The sequence below is a fragment of the Chaetomium tenue genome (genome assembly GCF_020726465.1).
Source record: "Chaetomium tenue strain MPI-SDFR-AT-0079 chromosome Unknown F5144scaffold_6, whole genome shotgun sequence".
Lineage (NCBI taxonomy): Eukaryota > Fungi > Ascomycota > Sordariomycetes > Sordariales > Chaetomiaceae > Chaetomium > Chaetomium tenue.
Window position 1 is genome coordinate 2,262,691 of NW_027117334.1, and position 20,654 is coordinate 2,283,344.

The 20,654-nt window shown below is 58.6% G+C and overlaps 6 protein-coding genes across 6 annotated transcripts; 5 read left to right on the forward strand and 1 right to left on the reverse strand.

Moving 5' to 3' along the window:
• Window positions 1-335: 335 nt before the first annotated feature.
• Window positions 336-3,638, forward strand: F5144DRAFT_605748 (glycoside hydrolase family 115 protein; the record flags this gene model as incomplete). The annotated part of the gene is made up of 4 exons (XM_066791455.1): window positions 336-644; window positions 691-1,124; window positions 1,175-2,475; window positions 2,527-3,638. 4 exons carry the CDS (start codon window positions 336-338, stop codon window positions 3,636-3,638), a joined length of 3,156 nt encoding a protein of 1,051 aa, XP_066639966.1.
• An 880-nt stretch (window positions 3,639-4,518) lies between these two features.
• Window positions 4,519-5,846, forward strand: F5144DRAFT_582735 (uncharacterized protein). The gene has a single exon (XM_066789516.1). The coding sequence runs from the start codon at window positions 4,922-4,924 to the stop codon at window positions 5,375-5,377; it is 456 nt and encodes a 151-aa protein (XP_066639967.1). The 5' UTR covers window positions 4,519-4,921; the 3' UTR covers window positions 5,378-5,846.
• A 526-nt stretch (window positions 5,847-6,372) lies between these two features.
• On the forward strand, window positions 6,373-9,937 carry F5144DRAFT_550811 (P-loop containing nucleoside triphosphate hydrolase protein; the record flags this gene model as incomplete). Its single annotated transcript, XM_066787654.1, has 4 exons — window positions 6,373-6,406; window positions 6,489-6,528; window positions 6,590-6,709; window positions 6,766-9,937. The coding sequence occupies 4 exons, from the start codon at window positions 6,373-6,375 to the stop codon at window positions 9,935-9,937; spliced, it is 3,366 nt and encodes a 1,121-aa protein (XP_066639968.1).
• An 856-nt stretch (window positions 9,938-10,793) lies between these two features.
• F5144DRAFT_356335 (general substrate transporter) lies at window positions 10,794-13,134 on the reverse strand. Its single transcript, XM_066784347.1, has 6 exons — window positions 12,665-13,134; window positions 12,369-12,591; window positions 12,171-12,311; window positions 11,704-12,112; window positions 11,068-11,628; window positions 10,794-11,002 (listed from the first exon to the last, which is right to left on the reverse strand). The coding sequence occupies exons 1-6, from the start codon at window positions 12,870-12,872 to the stop codon at window positions 10,844-10,846; spliced, it is 1,701 nt and encodes a 566-aa protein (XP_066639969.1). The 5' UTR covers window positions 12,873-13,134; the 3' UTR covers window positions 10,794-10,843.
• A 4,458-nt stretch (window positions 13,135-17,592) lies between these two features.
• F5144DRAFT_356387 (uncharacterized protein) lies at window positions 17,593-18,683 on the forward strand. The gene has a single exon (XM_066784348.1). The coding sequence runs from the start codon at window positions 17,797-17,799 to the stop codon at window positions 18,496-18,498; it is 702 nt and encodes a 233-aa protein (XP_066639970.1). The 5' UTR covers window positions 17,593-17,796; the 3' UTR covers window positions 18,499-18,683.
• A 265-nt stretch (window positions 18,684-18,948) lies between these two features.
• F5144DRAFT_496950 (uncharacterized protein) lies at window positions 18,949-20,029 on the forward strand (the record flags this gene model as incomplete). Its single annotated transcript, XM_066786177.1, has 2 exons — window positions 18,949-19,416; window positions 19,487-20,029. 2 exons carry the CDS (start codon window positions 18,949-18,951, stop codon window positions 20,027-20,029), a joined length of 1,011 nt encoding a protein of 336 aa, XP_066639971.1.
• Window positions 20,030-20,654: the final 625 nt, after the last annotated feature.

Below are 20,654 nucleotides of genomic sequence, written 5' to 3' on the forward strand. Positions count from 1 at the left end.
CGGTTGGAGGCGATATGGCGATGTACCCTCCGGAGTACCCAATACGACGGCCCACGACGGGTACAGGGCTGGTAGCGATGCCGTCGTTTTTTGGTTAATCTATTTTCCCACCAATGCCCAAGCTTGAATCTCCTCATGGCCTCATGGCAGCCCGGCCCCGGGAGTGGAGCGCCGTACCTTGCATACCCGGGGGCCTGGATATATTATATCGGGAGCGATCTGCAACCCCAACGCGCACACACCTCTTCACCACCCCCGAGGACAGGTGATTACGAGCTGTCACCGCGTTTTGGTTGGACTGTTCGCAGCATAGCTCGCGCACCACCACCTCCAAGATGCGAACCACGGGCGTGAAGGGAGCCCTCTGGCTTGCCTTCGCCTCGGTGACCGCCGCGCTGGGCCAGCAGAGTATCATCTCCACCAATGACCATGGAGCTGAGTTACAGATTGCCGGCGGCCATGTTGGGAAGGGTCAAATTCTGGTGTCGAAGAACGACTACTGGGGCGTCATCCGCGCGGCTGGTGACCTCGCCGTCGACTTTGGGCGCGTCACGGGCACCAACTACACGCTCAGCAATGGCGAGAAGAAGGCCAAGGCTGCGGCGTATGAGTACAAGCCGGTCAACAACATGAACAACACACACGTGAGTAGCGTGCGTACCTCTCAAGACCTCGGCTAACCACCCCCAGTTCTCCACGACCGGAACCGCCAGCTTCCCAGGCCCGGCGTACTCGGACCCCTCGCCAGGAAGTGTTGTCATCATCGCCGGCACCATCGGCCACTCGACGGTCATCGACAAGCTCATCTCGTCCAAGTCCATCGATGTGTCGGGAGTCAAGGGCAAGTGGGAGTCCTTCACCAGCCAGGTGGTCAAGAACCCCGTGCCGGGGTGCAAGAAGGCGTTGGTTATTGCGGGCAGCGATCCCCGCGGAACCATCTTCGGCATCTACGACGTCAGCGAGCAGATTGGCGTCAGCCCGTGGTACTTCTGGGCCGACAGCCCGCCGAAGCAGAGCAAGAACCTCTACGTCACCGACAAGAAGAAGGTCCAGGGCCCGCCGTCGGTCAAGTACCGCGGTTTCTTCTTGAACGACGAGCAGCCGGCGTTGACCAGCTGGGTTGCGTAAGTGTTGCCGGGAAACCAATGCTGAACTCTTGCTCACACTTCTGTAGTTCCCACTGGGAGGACACCCCGTACGGCGCCGGCTACGGACCCGCGTTCTACAGCCTCATCTTTGAGTTGCTGTTGCGTCTCCGTGCCAACTACCTGTGGCCCACCGTCTGGGCGACCATGTTCGAGGTCGACGACCCAGGCAACCAGCCCCTCGCAGATGCTTTCGAGATCGTCATCGGATCCTCCCACACGGAGCCCATGATGCGCGCGCAGAACGAGTTTGGCAAGTTCTACGAGGGCCCCTGGGCGTACAACCTCAACAACGAGACCATCGACGACTACTTCCGGTACGGCGTCCAGCGCGCCAAGCCGTACGCCCGCAACAGCCTGTGGACCATGGGCATGCGGGGGACTGGTGACACCGCCATCGAGGGTCTCGGAGTCGACCACATCGTGGAGATGCTGCACGCGCTGGTCAAGAGCCAGCGCGAGATCCTCGTCGAAGGCCTCAATATCACCGACATCGCGACGGTGCCGCAGACGTGGTGCCTCTACAAGGAGGTCATGTCCTACCTGTTTGCGGGCCTGCAGGTGCCCGACGATGTGACGCTGCTCTGGGCCGACGACAACTGGGGCAACGTGCGGCGGCTGCCGCTGCTCAACGAGACGGACCGCGTCGGCGGCGCCGGCATCTACTACCACTTCGACTACGTCGGCGGCCCCCGCAACTACAAGTGGATCAACACGATCCAGCTGAGCAAGACGGCCGAGCAGATGCACATGGCGCACGCCCGCGGCGCCGACCGCATCTGGGTCGTCAACGTCGGCGACATGAAGTCGCTCGAGATCCCCATCAGCCACTTCCTCGATCTTGGTTATGACGCCAAGCGCTGGCACGTCGACAGCACCCTCGAGTGGGCGCAGGCCTGGGCCACGCGCGAGTTTGGGTCCGCTCATGCCAAGGAGATTGCTGAGGTCATGATGGACTACGGCATGTACGCGGCCCGCCGCAAGTATGAGCTGATGGAGCCGCATGTGTACTCGGTCATCAACTACAACGAGGCCGAGGCCGTGCTGCAGGAGTGGGCGGCGCTGGTGGCCAAGGCCCAGGGTATCTATGATAAGCTGCCGGCGGAGACGCAGGCTGCCTTCTTTGAGACTGTCCTGCACCCTGCCATGGCTGGTGAGATCGTGCAGAAGATCAACATCGGCGGTGCGCGGAACATGTTGTATGCTGGCCAGAGGCGCAATGCCGCCAACACAGTAATTCAGGAGGTTCTCGCCTACTCGTCAGCTGATGTCAACCTCACTCGCCGCTGGGATGCTCTGCTCGATGGCAAGTGGAAGCACTTTATGGATCGTAAGCGCCCGCTCCCTTCTCGTCCACAAAGATTAGACACTGACCTTTCAGAAACCCATCTCGGATATGACGGCTACTGGCAACAACCCATGCGCAACGCCCTCCCGGCGATGGTCCACGTCCAGACCGACTTTGTCGCTTTGGCCGGTGAGATCGGCATCGGCGTCGAAGGGTCCAACGCAACCGTCCAGGGCGATGACAGATGGCACGGCAACAGCGGCAATGACCTCACGCTCCCGCCCATGGACCCTTACGGCCCCAAAACCCGCTACTTCGACGTCTTCGCGCGCGGCGTGGAGGACTGCACCTGGAACGCGGCGGCCTCCCAGCCCTGGGTCAAGCTCTCCAAGTCCACCGGCAAGGTCGGCGTCAACCACTCCGACACGCGCGTCCTCGTCTCGGTCGACTGGAAGTCCGCTCCCAAAGCCCCCTTCACCGAAACCGTCAAAATCAACATCACCACCCCCTGCATCGGCATGAACCGCTTCGGCTTCGACGACCCGCACGTCCTCCTCCCCGTCCAATCCCTCGCCCTCCCCGCCTCCTTCAGAAAAGGCTACGTCGAGTCCGACAAGCACGTCTCCTTCCCCGGCGCCGCCTTCTCCCGCACCCTCCCCCCCTCCCAATCCACCCCGCAAAACAAAAACATCCAATACCACACCTTCACCCACTACGGCCGCACGGGCTCCGCCGTCGGCCTCCTCCCGCTCAACACGGAAAAACTCACCCTCGCCACCGCCCCCGCCCTCGAATACGACCTCTACCTCTTCACCAACCACACCGCCGCCAACATCACGCTCCACCTCTCCCCAAGCCTCAACTACCTCGGCGACGCCACGCCCCTCGAATACGCCATCGCTCTCGTGCCCGCCGACACCACCCCCGCCGGAAGCACCGACAAGGTGCAGTACGTCCGCCCCGTGGGCGCGACCAAGGGCGGGGACATGCCGGCCGGGTGGGACGGGGCGGTGGCGGATGGGGTGTGGGGGCGGACGGGGAGGTATACGACGAGTAGTTTTGCGGTGCCGAGGGAGGGGGCATATAAGTTGCGGGTGTGGGCGCTGATGCCGGGGGTGGTGGTGCAGAAGGTGGTGGTGGATTTGGGAGGGGTGAGGGCGAGTTATTTGGGGCCGCCGGAGAGTTTTTGGGTGGGGAAAAAGTGAGTGATTGGAAGAGGGGGGGTTTGGGGTGAGTGAGTGAGTAAAAAGAGGTGATATGTCACTAAAGTGGTTGCAGTGAGGAATAATGTTAGTTGATAATTGAATGAATTTATTCATGAAGAAATGAAGATGGGCTGCTGCATTTAACGTTGTGTGTGTGTTTGTTGTTGGCTTAATATTTGGTGGGTTGCAGGTTGTGGTCGCCCCATCTTGCACAGGCAGATAAAACTCGCAAATACTTCAAGAGTAAAAAACACAAAAAGCTCACCATCTAACCCTAGTTACCACGCAACTGAGGGGTAGATGGCTACGAAAACCCCCGCGGGATTTTACATCGTGCCGAGACCACGTCTCGAACCTGCGCCGTTGACGGCGTATGTAGACCTCGCCCTCCAGTTCAGTTGACCGCTGCGGCACCCGTAGCGGTCTCTGGAGGGCGGGTGATAATTGATGATGCGGAACTTCCATATCTAGTGCGGAAGGGGGTGTTGGGATGACAGGAAGGCGCACGGTGGTGAGCTAGGTGTTGCCTGAAGATGGGATGAAAGGGGCATTGGTACCAAGCAGACCAGACATTATTAGGGTATGGGGTAACTCCGTAACATTAATACGGTAAACACCCTTCCCGGCCTCGTTAGTCTTTAGTCGATAACCTAATGTCATCATTTGTCAGGGGCCAAATAGAGAACACGGCCGAGGGGCTATGAGGAGCGGGGTGGACATGATGGCGTGTCGTAACCGGTGTGTTGGTCTCGATCTGCATGGCCCGGAGCCCCGGGACCCTTCTGCATCTTCTAGCAGGGATTGCCCAAGCTTCATCATGGGTCCAGCTCCCCAGTAACTTGCGCATCGGCCCTAGCCTTAGCATGACATAGTTAAGGCTGACAAGCGTGCGGCCGTGGGTATGGGTTGAGATCCGCTTGGCCTGTTCGGTCTTGGCTAGCTCGGTCTAGATCGAAATCCGAGGAAATGCAACGCCCTAGGGAAACAAACGACACAAGCGGTAAGATACGAACAGAAAGAGGACGTGATATCGATTCCCATCAGCTAGTCAGGTGTGGTAGAAGGATTGGACTTGTAGGGGAGAGGCTTAGCTCGGCGCTATCGACAGGCACTACACCTCGCACTATCGCCTCAGTGAGGGGTCACGGTGTTCGGGATAGGCGTCCAGAGATGTATAAAAGGCACCGTTGTTCACGCGGTTTTCACGCCGAACTTCGATCTCCAGGCTGATCAAGTATACGCCTTCAACTGATCCCATAACTCACCGGCGCTCCCCCATCAAAATGAAGCTCGCCCTCCTTTCCCTCCCGGCCGTCGCCCTAGCCACCCCCCTCGCCCTCGAGCAGCGGCAGGCTTCGGCACAAATCACCTCCATGACCGCTTCCGGCGACGGCTGCCCGCCCGGCACCTACAGCACGCTGGTCGGCGTCTCCAACACCGTCGCCGAAGCGTCCTTCGACTCCTTCGGCTTGGAAGCGGGCCAGAACGTGCCCGTGATCAACTCCGACCTCGGTTGCGACGTCTCCGTCACCGTGTCCTTCCCCGGCAGCTGCAAGAAGGCCCTCCTCCAGACGCGCACCCAGGCCTACGTGCTGCTGGCGCTGGACGCGGGCGCCACGGCCAAGGTGTCGACGCCGTTCACCCTGAGCGGCGGGTCCGGCGCCACCAGCCCGGCTGACCTGTCGTATGCCAGCCAGGCTGGGGCTAACTTGGATGTGGATATTGACCGCGAGTGGTAGGTGGATCGCTTCTTCCAAAGTGTCTGTGAAATGGCTGACATTGTTGGGCAGGGACGTCAGCATCACGGCGAGCGGGTCAACCGCGACGTTTGTTGCTCATCTGAACGTCTTTCTGAATGCACCAATTGCTGAGTTGGTCTCAAAGAGCAGGATAGACGGATACGGAGTGGTGCTTTCGCAGGAGGGCTTGTGCTAAGTCATGGCGATCGAGAAGGTCGCGAGGACAGAAATCTGAGAGCATGTACTTGATGAAGTCAATCTACTGTGTGGGTAACGATGAATAAGATGATAAATAAAGCGAATTTATTTATTCCCTATTTTTAGGGTTACAAGTCATTGCAACGCAGAGGCGGAATCAGTTATTAGCTAGTTTCCGTAAAATGGAAGAAATCTCAAGGAATCAAGAGTCAATAAGAATAGGCGCCTTTGTCAAACCACGACGGGAACCTAATATGGAAGTCAAGTCAAGTCAGAGAAGCATGGTTGGGCTTGGCTTGTGGATTTGTGCATTCATGGCATTTCACAAAGCTTGTCTGATGCCCCACTAGGCTACTGCCGGCCGGCAAACTCGCCAGGGAAACACCACCTGGTTTCAGGAACAAGCGAGACCGCTGGGGGCCCACCTTTTGGTCGCTACGGAAACTGAGTTTGGCCAAAATAGTAAATATCTGTGCGCCAATCGCAGGACGAGAAATTGCAGGCAGGAGACCCATCCACTCAGTGCGATCCTGAACCAGCAACGTCATTTCCTTCAGTTCGCTCTCTTAATCCCACGCGTTCGCTTGCCCTTCTCGAAGCCGCGACAGCACTTTCATTCATTCCAACATTCGACCGCGGGGGGCACCTTTTTTTCTACTCTATTTTCTCCAGTATCCAATTGTTGACCGGCACGGCGGAGAGATTTATCGCCCTGTCGACCCTTGCTCTGCTTCATTAATCGGTCGCTTGCTTCTTTTTGTGTTTTCGTAGAGGGCGGCTGGCATTCACAAGCCAAGATGGACCCGAATGCTTCCTCCATCACCGTCGCAGGTGTGTACACATACATTAAATTGCGCTTGTGGTCTCAGATGTCACCAGGGAAGCATCGCTAACCACCTCTGTTCCTCCACAGTTCGAGTGCGACCGTTCACCATCCGAGAGGCTGCCCAACTGTGAGGCGCCCTTCCACCGCAATGCTATATGGGGACTAGGCCGTGGTCTGACACATAACAGAGTCAAAAATGACGATACGACCCTCTTCCTCGGTGACGGATCGCTGGCAGCAGCACCCACTCCCAAGCTGCACCAGCGCGGCCTTAGGCCCGTCATCAAGGTGGTGGACGACCGATGCTTGTATGGACCCGAAATAGACGAGCCGTCCACGTTGCTCTCGAGCTGACCCGACACAGAGTTTTCGACCCTCCCGAAGACAGCCCAGTTCAAAAGTTTACCCGATCCGTCGTGCCCGCCGCCGGCAAGAAAGTCAAGGACCAGGTCTTTGCATTCGACCGCATCTTCGACCAGACCGCTTGCCAGAGCGACGTTTACGAAGGGACCACCAAGGGCCTGCTGGATAGCATCCTCGACGGCTACAATGCCACCGTGTTCGCATACGGCGCTACAGGATGCGGCAAGACCCACACCATCACCGGTACCGCCCAGCACCCCGGCATCATATTCCTCACCATGCAGGAGCTCTTTGAGAAAATTGGGGAAAGGAGTGGCGAGAAAACAACCGAGGTGTCCCTCTCTTACCTAGAAATCTACAACGAAACCATCCGCGATTTGCTGGTGCCGGGCGGTAGTAAGCAGGGCCTCATGCTGCGGGAGGATTCGAACCAGGCCGTAACGGTCGCCGGACTCACCAGCCACCATCCGAAGGATGTGCAGGAGGTCATGGACATGATTGTGCAAGGAAACGAATACCGGACCGTTTCGCCGACGGCAGCCAACGCCGTTTCTTCACGGTCCCACGCTGTGCTGCAGATCAACATCGCCCAAAAGGACCGGAATGCCGCCGTCAACGAGCCCCACACCATGGCCACGCTGAGCATCATCGATCTTGCGGGTAGCGAACGCGCTAGTGCCACCAAGAACCGGGGCGAGCGCCTGTTGGAGGGCGCCAACATCAACAAGTCGCTGCTGGCCCTCGGGAGCTGCATCAACGCGCTGTGCGATCCGCGCAAGAAGAACCACGTGCCGTATCGCAACAGCAAACTTACCCGCCTGCTCAAATTCTCCCTGGGCGGCAACTGCAAGACCGTCATGATTGTCTGTGTGAGCCCGTCGAGCGAGCATTTCGACGAAACTCAGAACACGCTACGCTACGCCAACCGGGCCAAGAACATTCAGACCAAGGTTACCCGCAACGTTTTTAACGTCAACCGACACGTCAAGGATTTCTTGGTCAAGATCGACGAGCAGATGGCTCTCATCAAAGAACTCAAGGCGCAGCAGAAGGATGCCGAGAAGACCTTCTTCGTCAAGTTCCGAAAACAGATGGACAAACGGGATGCCGTCGTACGCGAGGGTATTCTCCGTCTGCGTGCTGCGTATGAACATGCTTCTTCGGAGCGGCTCGAGAAGATCAACTTCATGAAGAAGCTGAAGGCTGTCGAGAGGCGCATCAGCCTCCTCTCTGCTTGGATCGCTGCCTTTGACTCGGTGTGTGATGCCCGGGGAGACGAGCAAGCGATGCCGTCCAACCTGGTGGCCATGCGGAAGACGGCACATGGCATCTTGATGGAACTGGAAAGCAGCCGGCACCACATCCACCAAAGGATAGAGCGAACAAACTGGGAGCGCGCCTTGGATACCGCCCTGAACCACAGCATCTCCCAGCTGCCGACAGGCGATGGCGTTGTCGATGGTTCCGAGCGGGATACGTTGGCTAGGGAGGTCGAGATGCTCAAGACAGGGTTCATGCGGGATGCGTACAGGGAGGTATTAGAGCAGGACAAGGCCGGTGATGCGGCTGTTCTGCAAGTACTTCTGACTGCCCAGTTCGACATTTTGTCTTCCATGTCGGAAACTCTGAGTATGAGCGAGGAGGAGGCGGTTGCGCATGCCAAAACCATGATTAGCCGCCTGCTCGAGACGGGTTACTCGGCCGCGTCTCACGTCGTCAAGCCCGATGGTTCCATGATGCCTGTCGAGCTGTTCCCACCGACCAAGCGGGGCACCCCGAAGAGGAAGAAGTCCATCAATGTCAACTCCAAGGCTATCCCGGGCCCTGTCTTTTCGGCCGCCCAACAACAGGCTATCGCCTCGCCAATGAAGGCGTCCCCTCGCCGCCGCAAGCTTGGCGCGCGAAAGAGCGTGGCATTCACCCCCGCCAAAAAGAAGCCGAGTGTGCGTTGGCGCGACGATGAGAGCGAGCAGGGGACTTTGGCCGACTTCGAGAAGACTCCGCAAAAGTTTCCGTCACCCGCTGAGCCATCCCCCGAAAAGGCTCTTCCCACCCGACCTCCAGTGCCTTCATACCTCAGCCACCTGGACTCGCCGAAGAGCTCGAGCCCGACCCCGAACCCCCCTGAAGCGCCATCGCTGTCTTTTGCCAAGCCCAACCGATTCCAAGCCGGCTTCCTCTCCAAGGGCCGACCACCTCAACAAAGCGGCGGGAGTGCTAATGGCTCGCCTGTGCCGCCGACCTTCTCCCTCAACCTGACCTCTTCCGATAATGAAGACCGCCCGTCACCGTTACGAACGTTGCCTGTGAGCCGGGCTACTAACTCGCTCTCACCGGTAGCAGCAAGCAATGGCAGTCCCAAGCCTTCCAATAACTTGCTCTCCACTCTGACCGAGAATGGCAACGAAAACGAACCCCCACGACGCGCCTCCCCATCCCGCCTCCCGCGCATCTCGTACGGCTCAGGCTCCGAGTCGGATCTTGACCCGCTTAAGATCCGGTCCGCCCTACACTCCGCCAAACGCCGCGAGCGCCTCTCCCTCCTACCCAGCACCACCGTCTCCAGCGCCAAGCGCGTCTCCTCCGTGGGCTCTAACTCCGGCGGTGGCGGCAACGTCAGCGGCAGCGGCAGCATCCCCTCGCACCACGGCGCCCACCGCCGCGCGTCCGCCAGCTACTCGGGGGGCACCACCCACGCCAGCGCCAGCGCCTCCAACGGCATCTCCCGCCACCGCCGCGGTAGTACCGAGCGCGGCGCCCGCCGTTCGCCGCCCAGGCCCATCCCCATCACCTGCTCGCCACCGGCGTCGGCGTCGGCGGGTTCGTCGCCTGCCGGCGCGGGCCGCCACCATCATGCGCAGGACTTGGGTGGGCCGGGGCGGAATCTCACGCCGGGGCAGGCGAGGCGTATGAATATGGGGGGAAGCCTTAGGTTGGAGAAGGAGCGGGGGAGTCCGACGGCGCTGAGGAGTATTGCTGCTGGTGTTGGGGCTGGTGTTGGTCCTGGTGGGGGGTTTGGTGCGGGCTCGGAAGGGGATGTCGCTGGTGTGGGTGGTAAGGCTAGGAGGATTACCATTGGTGCTGGGGGCGTGTTGCCGAATGTGGGGGGTGGCGGTGGCAGTGGGAGTGGAGGGAGTGTGTTGAAGCCGCGTCCTAGTATGGTGTGGAGGTAAAGGGATATGGAAGTAGACGTTGAGTTAGAGTTGCTGCGGGTGTCGCCTAGACGGCGGGTGGGGTGTGGAGAGAAGAAGAGATGGGCGTTTTGCTTGCATACCACACACAGTCGAGCTCACTCCCGAGGCCGATAGAGGCGGGGAAAGGGGCCGCACGGGTGTGTGTGGTTGGAGTCATGGGCATCGATCGGGCACATGCAGACTGACTGACCCGGCCAGCCACTGCCGGTCGTCCTTTTTTTACTTTGTTTACACATCATGGTCTGGTACATGGGATTAGGAATGCGGTGTTTGGGATTCTGCACGGCTGGATAGGCGTGTGTTGTTGTTGGTTGTGTGTATATTTGCGATTGGTTTCGTTTGCTTGCTTGAGGAGAGGGGTGGGTGTATTGATAGCGTTAATGGGAGCATGATGAACATGATTTGACTGACTGACTTGTTGGTTGAGGGGGTGGCGGCGATGGTTTGGTGCTGTTTGTTGATGTGATTGCTTCGATCTCCATCCAAGCTATGTGTGGTGGGTTGAGGGCCATGTTGTCGTCATGGATCACCGTCGAACTCGGTACCACGTTGGCGGGCACGGCAGAAATACTTCTGTCCTAGGGTGTTGAATTCTAGGGGAGTTAAACATCATCTGGCCCATCCTCGAAGCCAAGCGACATAACAGCGCAATCCCTTCCATCATCACTTCCACAATTCGGATCCAAGAACTGGAGGCATTTCTAACAACCCAGGATTTGATCATTGTATTGGTGATATCCTCAAGCCAAAATAGCCTTGTTACATTGCTAAGCAACAACGACTAACTAGCCAAAACCAACCTCCAAGAAACAAACCCCCCCTAATCCAATCCAACCAAACGACAGAGAATATCGGGGTATATCGATCACGGCTCTCTCAGGCATTCTAGGCCTGCTCAAGCTTGGTCTTCTCGGCGTCCGAGCCCGACGCGACAGTCACGCCGGCGTCGCCGCGCAGGATCTGGCTGAGGCCGATCTCGTTGTTGATCTCCTCCATGCGCTCGAAATCGGCCGCCGCAGTGCCCTCTGAGCCGAAGACGACGTCCTGTGGGGATAGGGTTAGCTTCAACTCGTTTTTCTAGGTGTTCGGCTGGGAGGAAAGGGTCTTACCATCTCCTCGAGCGTCAGGCGCTTCGTCTCAGGCACGACAAACCAGATGAAGGCGGCACCCAGGTAGGTGAGCAGGCCAAAGATGATGTAGGTGCCGTAGGGGATGCCCTTGAGCATGTCCGGGGTGACCTGGCCGACGATGAAGTTGTTCATCCAGTTGCTGGACGCGCCGAGGGCGACACCATAGGGACGCGTGCTGAGGGGCCAGATCTCGGCCACGATGATCCACGCGCAGGGGCCCCACGAGTAGCCGAAGTGGATCACGAACAGCCACACCATGCACACAGCCGCCCAACCGGCCGCCTGTTGGTGGGCCCAGTTGTCGATGTTCTTGGCGACGAGGATGGCGATGATGATGTGGCAGGTGGCCATGCCGATGGCGCCGATGGTCAGGACGGGTTTGCGACCGACGCGATCGATCCAGAGGACGGAGGGGATGGTGGCGACGAACATGACGATGCCGACGACGCCGGTGGCGAGGAGCGAGGTGGTGTTGAGGTCGAGGCCGAGCTGCTCGAAGATGAAGGGGGCGTAGTACAGGACTGCGTTGATACCCGTCCACTAGAGTTCGGCTTGTTAGTTACCGAGGTATCGGGGGTAGGACCGGTTGGGCCTTGGGGAAGGGGGTAGACAAACCTGCTGGAAGAACATAGTCACAGACGCGACAATGACGCGCTTGAACATGGCCCTGGTTTGGAAGAGCTTCCGGATGGCGACAAACTGCAGCTTGAAGGTGTTCCAGGCGGTCTGCTCACGGAGCTCAGGGAACATCTCGGCGATGGAGCGCTTCTCGAACAGCGACTGGGCCTTGATCTCGAGGAACTCGATCTCGAGGAGCTCGTGATCAGCGTCCAAGCCGCGGAGGTCGGCGAGAACCTTGCGCGCTTCCTCTTCGCGGCCGTGGTGGATCAACCAACGGGGGGAGAAGGGCATGAAAATCATGCCAACGAGAAGGAGGAGGGCGGGTGCGAGCTGCAAGCAAATCGGAAGAAGCCATGCTGCGTCGGTTTGTCCCTCTCCGGTGCCGCCGATGTGGTTGGTACCGCTGTCTTAGGTGAGCGACTGTCTTGGTGTGAAAAGGGCCCAGCGATGGGAAGACTTACTAGTCAATCCAGAAACTGACCATGATACCAAAGCAAATGGCCAGCTGTTGGGTTGCCACCAAAGCTCCACGAACCTCGGGGGGCGCAACCTCGGAGTTGTAGATAGGGATGATCATGGCAAGACTTCCGACACCCATACCACTGTGCCCCCGTTAGCTCGTCATCAAAGGACCAAATAATGGCTAAAAGAATACTTACGTCACAAAACGCCCCGCTAGAATAGCATTAGGTCCGGCAGTGACTGCGGTAGCCTGAACGATGACACCAATGATGAACACGCAGCAGGCCACGAGCACACCGTACTTTCGCGACAGCACCTCAGCAATGAAACCCGAGAGAAGTGTTCCAAGCCAGGCACCCAACTCCAGAATAGCCGTCAGCCACCCCTTCTTGGTCGGGTTCCCGATGTAGTCGTCCATGTCTGCCCCCTTGTTAGCACCGCGCAACGCCCACGCCCCCTCCCAGGAGCAGATTGAAGAACGAGGAAAACGCACGTCTTCCGAAGGCCGGCATGGCCAGGACACCCGAGAACATGCCCTGGTTGTAACCGTACAGCACACCACCAATGCAAGCGAAGGCGGCAATGCGAAAGACACGGAAGTTCTTCCAGAGGGCCCCTGGGCCACTCTTGCCCATCATGGCCTGGCGCTTTTGCAGCGCGGCATCGTAGAAGCCGCCGCCGGCGTCACCTCCGGCGCCCATGTTGGCTGGTGTGTTCTCCGGTGGTTAGAATCTGGCGGTGTCGCGCGTGGCTCAGTCAACGGCCCGGATGATGATACCGGGTTGGTGTTCAAGAAGGGCGGGCGGTCGGTCGGGTTGAAGGTGGGAAGGGAAACCGAGCTCGGCAACCGCGAAAAAGAATCCGGGAGCTGCAAGATAGTTATGCAGACGCGGGGGAGAAAACAAGCAATCTTCTTGAGGGATCCCCCACCCCTGTCCTCTTTCCTACCACGCGCCTGGATGAACGGAAGGGTTGCAACACCAGCCCAGAAGGGCCGTGGGAGTCGATACTACCCAATAGACCCTCCCACTCCCATCCAGTCGTGCCATGCCATGTTCCCACTTCCCGTCCCCGTCATCCAATTGCCCGGGAACGAGGCATATGAGCCTAGAACCGGTCGGGGGACCTCCACATATTACCGGCCCTTCTTGATGCGCGTGGTGCAGACAAGCTTGGGGATCCCGGATAGTGAAAATGGACTGCCAGGTTGGAGAGAGCTTCTCCAATGCGGAGGGGTACTCCGCATTCCCCCAGACCCATCATCCTGTACACGACGTCCCCAGTAGCGAACCGATCCGACTTGCATTCGCTTGTTTCCACTGTTTCCCCGGATGAATACTGGGAGGTGCCATTGGCCAGGCTGGACTGGGTTGCTGATCGCCGAATAACCCCCCGCCCCCCGGAGCCTGTGCCGGCGGAACGACTGTTGAACAGTGTATTTTGCCGGGTCATCCTGATATCTCGGTGCTATTCCCGTCATCCAACCGCCGAGAACGAAAAAAAGAACTTTCCATGGCTGTTCCCTTGTTTAGCTTCCCTTTTGTCTGTCCATCTTTCGGCTTTCCATGAACCTTCAGTCCATGGCATCATATCAACGTCAGCACGGCACCAGCACACCGCCAAGCAGCCGAGCGATGGCCAAGCCAGACGACCCGCCAAAAACCGCTAACTAAAAAACTCCCGTTGCATGCGCATGTGCCGAGCGGCCGTCCCGCACCGAGTTAAGCTCCGAAGAGGGCAAGTGGATGATTGGGGGTTTGTTTCCCCAGCTGCATCCATGCCATCCTTTCCTCTCTCCGCGAGCAAACACCCCAGCCTAGCCGGTGGCCGATTTAGCCTGAATAAGTGCTCGCACTCGGCCCGGCGCACGCTTATTGGCGCGCGTCCCGTCCGCGGGCTAGGCGTAGGCTCGCCGGTTGGCCTGGCGTCGCTGACATCGGGCCTTTTGGTATTTTCCATGGGTGGAGGAGGGGCGGTTGTGCGCTAGCGTGAGGTCAAGCTTTCTTGCCGGGAGCGAAGCCGTTGGTGGCGTTGGGCTTGTGGCTTCGTGGCTTGTGCGGGTGAATGCTTGGTTTGACTTGGTTGTTAAGCTTGGTTGGCTTCGTTGCTTGGTTCTTGGCTCCTTGCTAGGATTAGCCTTCACTCAGGCTTCGGGGGCCTTCGGCGAAGCGTCTCAATCTCCGGTCCCGAGGGAGGAAGTGACACGGAGAGATTCAACCCGCCGCTCTCTGTACTAACCTACCGTGGACTGATCAGACGACATGGATTCCACGGCCTCGTCGTTTGTCATTCCGCCCATGTTGGAATCCGTGAACTTGTGCAGGAATCCTCAACCGGCCATCTCTGCACAGGGTGTTGGTGTTGGTCGCGCATGCTATTAAAACCCGAAACTTGAAGCTCGGCTGAGACCAGATCCCAGCTCGGCCCCCAATGCTGCCCGTGGAGGGAGCATCTTGCCCGTGGGGGCTCAGCAGCAGAAGCATCCCTAGCACTTGCACGGTGTGCCTCTCGGCCACCTCGAAGATCTGGCACGATCAATTTGGGGCGGCACGAAATCCGCCCACAAGCGGACTAATCCCAAGAATGGCTCGTCTGCATCCTTGATTCTACGGCGGCGACCAACATCAGTGAGTCCAACAGGCGGGACCAGTTCCCCGGGACCTGGCTCATGGCGGCGCGGAACTGTTGCACCGTTACACCAACGTAGCTATCCGGCAAAGGTGTGAAGTTCATCGTCAAAGCTACAATCATTCGCCGAATTCCGGGCCCCAAGGTTTCGATAGTGTAGTGTGGTTTCAGCGCTGCTCGCAGCCGAGGTTTGAGTCACAACTCCGCCTCCAAGATGCGTCCCAACGGTGTCCTGTCCCGACGTGCCGAACGAGATAGGCGAGCTGCAAGATCTGAGACCGGCTACCGTTGAGGGCCAACATGGCCATGATGCAGCCCTAGTGAAGACCCATATCGGGGGCCGGAAGCTGCCGGGGAGCCCAAAGCTGGGTGTCGATAGGAGAGAGCAGCAGCCGCAATGCAAAACTATCCCGTCGGTTATCCTTGAGAGGGTGCAACCAAGACGACGGTTTATTTTGGGCGTTGTCTGCTCGTCTTGAAAAGAACCCGGCGGTGATGCCCGGAGGTCGGGACACAGCGAAGTCTGTTTGTCGGTCAAGGACCGGAGAGTGGGGCCGTGTTCGGCGCAGATCACTCGACCACACAAAGCCAGTCTGTGCCGGGGGGCATCTAAAACTAGAGGGACACCACCCGTATCTTAGGGCACAGCAATTCACGAGTAGAATCACCCAGAGAATGTTTTGAAACTAAGCCACACAGCCCGGAGCTTTTGCCCGTTTGACCGGAAGCCGGAGTTGGAAGCGGGAGTGTGTTGGTTCGATCACGTAACACCGGGCCGTACTGCAAGCGAACATAAAGTCGAACCGAGTAAATCGCGCACTGCCGGGCCGAGAGTGTAAGAGGATGGAGCTGAAGCAGGGCTCAAACCAACAGGGCCTTTAGCGGTAATATTATCGCCTTTATCAGATCAGATGTGGCGCAGACATGTCTGATGATGACGGGCAGGCGAGGCAGAGCTGACAGGGGCCCATCGCCCGCAAGAAAGGAGATCGACTATGACGCAATGTCATGATGGGTTGTGTGTGTTCGGGGTTCACCAGACTCGGTAGGGGCTCGCTTGGCCCGGCCTGTCCGGACCCGGCCCCGGTCCCGGCCACGGCCTCAACAGACCAGCAGCCTGGGAGTGTGACCTCCGAAAGCGACGTTGGCCGGTGATCGCCACGCACCCCGTAGATCACACAGCAGGCTAGCCCTACCATGTAACCATGGCCTGAGATGGCCAAACCAAGGCCTGAATGTTTCGAAACAAAACGGCCACTGAGTATGGGGGCTGCAGTTGTTTTGGCCTGCCGTCTGATGTACCCGATGTGCTGCGGATGTGAAGTTGCGGCTGAGTGAGGCGTGGATAAAGTCGAGGTTCGAGATGAAATGATGGAATTATTGACTGCCAAATCAAGGGAAAATGGGGGGGTGCGAGTCAATGACTCGTCCTGCTTGTCCCTTTGGTGTGTCTGTGCCGCTGGATGCGATGCTTGGATTGTTGCGGAGGACCGCTAACTACCTTGCCCTGCTCCTTCTCAGCCGGGAGGAACGCCGTCGACATCCCAAGGTGTTGCCAGCGATTGGGGTTGGAGATGAGACGCAGTGCCCGGTACAAACAGCATTTCATCGCATTTCATCGTTGTTGGAAAGAAATGCCGGGCAAACCACGGAGCCAAAACAGCACAGGCAAGATCTCATCGGGGTTTGCGGCACATTTTTCGATGGCAGAACGCTGTCTCGGAAGGTGGGGGCTTGCCAGATCTGGAGCCGCTCGATCAAATTCGGTTAGTGTTAGGAGGGGATGGCCAGAAGTGGGCTAGCGCTCCCGTCACAAACAGTCACAAAGAGGAGATTGAAAGGGCTACTAACACTATTACAGTGCTTTGGCACATAATATTGTTAGTGAATCTATTCGTGCATCGCTGGGGTTTGCATTGCAGCTGTGCAGGAACCCCCAGATCGGCCAATGGAGGAAGGCCAATCGGAAACTGGCCCCCACCACAGCGGGTGCTTCCCGAGCGACAGAATTGACGCGCGCCTCTGCTTTTCAACTGCAACATCTCACGCTCTTTTTCTCCCCTTGCTCCGAACAGCCAATCCGACGGCTTCCTCAGGTCGCGAGAACCAACAAGCCATGTTTCATCTCATCTTCCGATGGCCGTTTTTCGCGCTGCCTTTTCGCTTGAGTGGATCTGGCAAGCAGAGCTGAGTGGCTCGCTGAACGGTTCGTTCAGCGCGGTGTTCTTCCGCATTGCCGCCAGCGACTGATTGCCCCTCCGTCCAAAGCATCCCCGCGGCTCCAGGGCGCACCCTCACGACAACCCAAGCTTTCTCCCCCCGTGCCGGATCCGAACTTGGCTCCCCCGGCGCCTGTTTATTTTCTGCCATTGCGACGTTGATACCGAGAGCTGCAACGTCGCAACCCTTTGCAATTTCCAGCCGCCCAAGTCTCGCGAGACGCTCACCTCCGTGGTTGTCGCGCGCCAGTGCTCGTGTCTATCTCGGCTGTTTGAGGTCAGCAAAGTGTATGCCGATACCCTCACCCTGAGAGGTTTCCATTCTGTCGGGTTCTCAGGGGTCACGTTGAGGGCGGTAGCTGGCCTCATCTGCAAGGCGGCCAGTCGCAGATTGGGTCAGATCTCGATCGCCGGCCGCCGAAGGCCGCCGCCTGGCCTTCGTGTTTCTTTCGCTCCTAATGTTTCTTTTATGTTGTTTCTGGTCCGCCATTGCGTCGCCGATCTTTCCTTCGCCGGGGTTTTGTTTAACTCCCAAAACTCAATTGCAGAGTTAACAGGCAGCCTCACTCATTCTCGGACTGCGGATCCACCGCATCGCGAGCATTGAGTAACGGCAAATGAAGTCGCGTGGAGACGAGGCTCGAAGTTGGGGTTCTGCGCGTAAGGCTGGCTGGCTGGCGGCTAACATTCATTCCGAGCCGCTGTCTGAGCGTACCCTGTGCTATTTTTTGACACTTCCCGCTCCTGTACTCCACAACATGGCTTCCCGCATTGGGCCATGCATCTTAGATCCGCGGTACCTGCTTCTGGGTACCTGCTTCGCCTGCACACAGCAGCGCCATGGCGAGGTAGCGGCACGGTACCGCACCATTCCCTAAGCGAAAGACTGGAACCCCGTTGGGATTCTCGGTATTGGCATGACGGTTACGAGCGTGAATGTCTGCTCGTCTCGCTCGCGTGCCCTTGTTCCTGCCACTCGCCCAGCGGCACTGCTCTCTCTGTCTGTTGCCGCCAGACCTCGATCTCTTCTTTTTTTGCCGGCAACAGAAACCTGGGAAGAACCGCCCCATCGCTACTGATACCCCCCCTTGTCCGGCGCCAGACCCCCATGGCCCATCAACTCTTAACCGCCCTCCGGCAACTTCCACCCAGAAAGGGCCAACTTTGTAGCCGCCCATCTTCAAACAAACGCCATCCCGAAACTCGCCAGCCACTGACAGAGGCCGCTGGTCGCCCCCCGCGGTCGTTCAGATACACATGCTTAGTTTCATCAAGCAGGCTCTCTCTACAGCTCTACCCTTGTTTCAGATCTCCTACCCCGGTCCTGTCCATCTCTCTTCACCGGACCCTCAACGCAGATCGGGGACCCGCAGAAACGGCCCTCCACTCACCTCATCTTGTTGTTTCTGCCCGGGTCTCCTCCGTAGCCTGGAGATATTATAAGTCGACCGCCCCTCCTCTCCTCTCCGGCCGGCCTTAGCCATTCTTCAGTCCTCGAACCCTTCGACCCGCCGCCTCGCGACCTACTTTTTCCTCTTTCTTGATTCTCTTTCCTAGGTTCTTCCTTACTCTCGTATCGTCTTCGTTTTCTCATACTTGCTTTGCTGGTTGCTGGCCAGCCCTTTCGTTTGACACGAAACATTGCATCCCCATCCTGCTCCCAAGCTTTCAAGCGGGGCCTTGCTTGACGCCGAGTCGTCGAGATAGCTTCGAAGTAGAACCTAATCGTTTGGAAACCCCCACCCGAGAACCGCACCTCCCACCTACGAACCGCCGTCCGCTCCTGTTCCCTCTCGGCTTGACACCCTCGACACAGAGGGGCACCGGCTGAAGAGGCTACCTTCGTATCATGCCCGACCTGACACGCACGCCGAGCCATCAACAATACCAACAGCACATTCCAGTCTCCCTCGCTTCGACCGTACCCACCATGTCTTACTACCAGAACCCCCGGCAGCTGTCCGGGTTTTATGGCGACCTCTCCACAGCCGGCGCCGGCGGCATGCCCATGCCGGGCTACGACCCGTATGCCGTTAGCGCAGTCCCTCCTCTCCAGATGCCGCAACCCGGTCCCGCGATGGGTGGGCCCGTGGGTGGACCCTTACCGACACAACACCGGGCATCGTCCGGGGCGTGGAACCAGGAAGACGACCGAACATTGTTGGCGCTGCGGGCGATGGGCAAGAACTGGAACCAGATCCAAAGGGAAGCCTTCCAGGGCAAGACGGGCAACGCGTGCCGGAAGAGGCACGAGCGGTTGATGGAGCGCCGCGGCCAAAACGACTTTGACAACCGGAAGCTGGAGCGTCTGTGCAAGGAATACATGAGTATGCGCAAGGAGATCTGGCAACCGCTTGCCTCGCGGTGCGGCGAGAAGTGGAACGTCGTTGAGATGCAGGTACGCTACCACCCTCCCACCCTCCACCCCCACATACCCATCGCATAATACTCACGCAACCCCTCCCCAGTGCATGTCCAACGGCCTCAAAAACATCCAATCCCACGCCCGCGCCTACGCCCGCCGCGAACGCCTCGAGTCCGGCCAACCCCTAACCGCCTACGACGACGACGGCGGCCTCGGCTGCCTGACCCCCGTCGACGACGTCGACGTCGCCGACCAGTCCTACAGCTCCCCCGAAACGGGCGGCTCCACCACCGGCGCCCACTCCACCCCCGGCGGCAGTTCCGGGTCGGGCGGTTCGGGGGCCTTCGCCACCATGCACCCACACCAGCAGCACCACCCCCAGGCCGCCGCCGCCGCCACGGGGTACCAAGGCTACGGCGGGTATGGCCACCACCAGCAGCACCACCAACAACAGGCGCACCACGGTCACGGGTATAGCAACAGCGTGTCGAGCACGGGCACCGCGGGCGGGTATGGCGGCGCGCCGCAGCAGGCGTCGGGGTCGGGCAGCCAGGGGACGAGCCCGTATATGGGGCATGGCGGGAGGCTGCCCAGCGTGGGGGATATGGGGATCGATGCGATTATTAATCGGGGGCAGGGCAGCTAATAATCTTTTCTCCTTTTCTCTACCTATCCCCCCCCTTTTTTATTTTTCTTGCTCTCTTTTTTTTCCTTTGTTTACTCTCTCTCGATCTCTCTCTGTCGGGTTGCATGGCATGGAGGCATGGCATTCTTTCCCTCTCTCTCTCTCTCTCTCCGGCTACACTCTTTAATCACAGCACAACCAAACCGTTTCTTTTGTCTGGGATATCGGGGTTTGGGGATATGGGCTTGGGGTTCAATGGCGCATCATCATTTTTTTTTCTCATGTCACGTTTTACGAGAATCATTGGGTCAGTCAGGGGACCGGACAAGGGCAGTGTGCCAGTCGGTCATCGACAACAAGTGGGGCAGGCAAAACTGGCGTTGTGGACGGGGTCATGGGCGACCTGAGCGCGGCACGGCACGGCGTTGGGTTGGGCGGGTGCATCATCCGTTAGGGCGACGGGTTTCCTTGGGTCTCTCTCTCTCTCTCTCTCTCTCACTCACTTCTTGTCACTGACTCACTCTTGGTCGCGGCATGGGCCTTGGTTTGGGAGTTTACGTTGGATTGGATGGTGATGATGGTGGTGGGTGGGGTGGGGGTGTAAGAGAGGGCCGGGTCGAAACAGCACCGGCCGTGTTTGTGCCGC